The 3,447-nt window shown below is 40.4% G+C and overlaps 1 protein-coding gene across 1 annotated transcript; it reads left to right on the forward strand.

Moving 5' to 3' along the window:
* Positions 1–372: 372 nt before the first annotated feature.
* Positions 373–3,188, forward strand: cnmd (chondromodulin). Its single transcript, XM_063887977.1, has 7 exons — positions 373–381; positions 520–654; positions 1,207–1,347; positions 1,465–1,578; positions 1,686–1,839; positions 2,262–2,449; positions 2,961–3,188. Exons 1-7 carry the CDS (start codon positions 373–375, stop codon positions 3,186–3,188), a joined length of 969 nt encoding a protein of 322 aa, XP_063744047.1.
* The last annotated feature ends 259 nt before the right edge of the window (positions 3,189–3,447 follow it).

The following is a 3,447-nucleotide window of genomic DNA, read 5'->3' on the forward strand; positions in this document are numbered from 1 at the left end:
GTTTCATTCCTAACAACGACTGACAATTAGTAGACAACGTTTCATCCATGCTTAACAATACTGACTGCAACACATGACACAAAGCAACCTGAGTTCAGAAAGATATAAAAGGCTAATTTAGATTTGGTACCACAGGATGGCCACCTTGCTTTAGAGAACCTACAGGTAACATTTAGATGAAGAATTTAGCTCAAAGAATTTATATCAACTGTGCGTCATTCACACTCAAATGTCAAAAATCCTCCTAGTGGATAACCTGATTCTCCGAAGTGAAGCAACAGTACTAGTGGAGGAATTAAAGAGGACATCAGAAGAGGGACTATGGAAAAAATCCAATATACCGCTCATGGATCTGGCTGTTTTGAGCACTGCATGCCTCCGGTAAGAAAGGCTTAAGACCTTTTTGATGAGAAATATAATTGGCATCCGTGACATGTAAATATACGGACTGGGAAAGTTTTCAGGATGGTTATCAGATGTGATTGTGCAGTTTCTAACTTTGAATTTTCTGAACAAAAGGAACAAAGTACACCAACCTCTGCCGGTGTCAGTCGCCTCCTGAGATTTGGGGCTGCTGCTCTTATTGTTGGTGGCGTCTTGATGCTGTGTGCATCCATGGCTGCTCTCTACCTGTGGAAAGTCAGTGATAAGAATGTAAGTGTTGTCTGGGGATTATGTTGTATTACAGCACTGCTTCAATAGCATACATCTCAAGTGACTGCAAGAATGCTTTAGATGTGTTTAGCCCGAAAAGTAGATCCTCTGATAATAAAAACATTTTTTATAGCCATTACAGTAGAGATATTTATGTTAATACAAGAAAAAACATGTCAATATCAATTCAGACTGTTAAATTGTGTCTTTATTCCTCTTACAAATTAAATACAAACTACATAAATTGTTCCCATTTTTCTACTCCATTTTGTATAAAAATAATGTACTGTTTAAATGTCGTATTGAGAGCACCTGTAGGGTAAATCTTCCCATTACGGTTTGCAACAGCATCTCCTGCTGAGCTTTGCTCAATTTTCCCCATGCTTAAAATAAACACAGGATTTCTGTAAGAGAAGCAACACAATTACAGTGCGTGGGGATTTCATGAGCACTATTAAGCTTGTTTTTCTGTATCTCATTTCAATTGTGTTTGCTACAGTGTGATTTACATAACTTTACTGATCAGTCATTTTACGATTCACCTTCTGCCAGGTTTATAATGTTCGTTACAGTATGAACATCAATGGGAAGGCGAGGCAAGGCTCCGTGGAAATTGATTCAGAAAACAACCTGGAGAGATTTAAAACTGGGAGTGGAGCTGAGGAAGTTGTGGAAATTCATGACTTTCAAATTGTGAGTGAGTTTGTCCTTGTTCTCTCCTCCTGAGGTAGTTCAGCTGGGAGTTTCTGTGTGCTTAGCAAAGTAGCAAAGCTGTGAGTGTAAACATGGCATCTCTGTGATTTGGTGCAGGGAATAACGGGAATCCGCTTCTTTGGAGGAGACAAGTGTTATATAAAATCTCAAATCAAAGCCAGCCTTCCACAAATGGGAGCTCACAACAAAGAGTCGCTGATGTTTGACCTGGTATACGCACACCACTTAATACACAACATTAAGACAGTGTTAAAATCAAGCGCATCTTCTGCTCATACCTATCGTATTCAAGGACAATATATTTTTCTTCTTGACAGACAGATAAAGTCATCCCAGTGCGGTTTGATGAGGAGTACCTCATATGGGTTTCCGCTGAGCAGCCGCTGAAGGAGACCAGCTTTCTGAGCAGTAAAATTCTGAATCTTTGCGGGGAACTTCCCATTTACTGGCTCCAATCTACCTATCCTAAAGGTTGCTCTCTTTTTCATATTATGTATTGATTTACTCCCAGAAGCTATAAAAGTGGCCTGCCTACACAGTGTATTCCATTTAAACCAGTGTACATTCTTTCAAAGTTTATTCAATGCTTGGTTGTGATTGCCCTGCTTATCTGCTGACACACTTGTAAATGTAGAGTCTTGTCTAAGAAGTTTGTGAAACACTTGAACATCTTGAACATACTCCACATTTAGAGTACACCAAAAAAGGCTCCAGTCTTGTATTAAAAAAGAATGATCTTGAAATATGCACGACCGCTTGAAATCACTGCTGCTAATTTAATTATTCAGGGCATCTGAGACAGCCCCGGCAATGTAGGATTGAGCTCTGAGGACATGCATGGCGTCTTGTGGATGTTGACCCAATACTCTTGCCTCTCGTGGCTGCTGTAACAGATGGGGAGAGGAGAAAGAGAGACACACAGCGATCCAAGCGGCAGTTTAACATGGAGGAGTTGGAGGCAGATGCTGAGGAGAGGAACCCGGTGAGTCACACAGAAGACGACACCTCCAGAGTCGTGGAGGAAGAGGAGGGGGCGCAGTCTGCTGGGGGGTCAGCATACAATCCCGAAAACCCCTACCATGTGAGTACTAACTGCATCAACAACACTGTTTGTAATTAACAAGGCTCCAGACCTGGTGAATTTTTTATTAAATATCAAGAGGCGCATAAGCCCTTAAGCAACCCTTAAAGTAACATTAGAAAAGTTTCTCTGTTTTGTCAACACTTTTTTCAGATGACTTCATAATGCTTAAAATGCAAGTCTTGTTAAAAAATTAATCTTCAAAGAAAGAGAAGTACTGGTGTGGAAATGTGCTAACCTCTGCCATGTAATAAACTGCTACAGCTGTTGAGTAGGTGTCATATTAGTGGCTATGATTGCAGGTCATTGGGGTAATAGCTGCAATTTCCAGTTGATGAACTTATGAACTGAAGTGAAAATTCACATTTGTTTTAAAGATTCATGTTTCCTTAGAGAAATGTAGTCACATGTTTGAGAGGATGAAAGTTTCTGAAAAGATTTGAATTGCAAATGAGTATGAAGACGAAAAAAAGGTTGCTTTTAAAAAAACAACATTGCTTTAAAACTGCAGCGCAGCGAAGGGGCCGGAGAGGAAGGCGCCATGACCTTTGACACCATGTTAGACCACAAAGGGATCTGCTGCTCAGAATGCCAACGTGGCTACACTCACTGTCAGAGAATATGTGAGCCTCTGAGTGGCTACTGGCCCTGGCCTTACAACTACAGAGGATGCCAGGTAGCCTGCCGGGTCATTATGCCCTGTCGCTGGTGGGTGGCACGCATTTTAGGTATTGTGTAAGACAACACGCAACAATCATGATAAAACATACCTTGTATTTTCTTGGTAAAGACCAGCAAGGTCTCTAAACTTTTCCTTTCTTTGCCATTATGCATGCAGATATTTATTTTCAGAATTTGACTGTAAATACTGCCAGACATCTGTGCCTGTTAGCATGAAATGCTGATCATGATGTAAGAATATCTACAACATAATAAATATAATTTGACACATTTTCATCCAGACAAAATAGTTTACATACAGTATAAACGGGCGCTTT

Source organism: Eleginops maclovinus, chromosome 7 (genome assembly GCF_036324505.1).
Source record: "Eleginops maclovinus isolate JMC-PN-2008 ecotype Puerto Natales chromosome 7, JC_Emac_rtc_rv5, whole genome shotgun sequence".
In the NCBI taxonomy this organism is placed as follows: domain Eukaryota; kingdom Metazoa; phylum Chordata; class Actinopteri; order Perciformes; family Eleginopidae; genus Eleginops; species Eleginops maclovinus.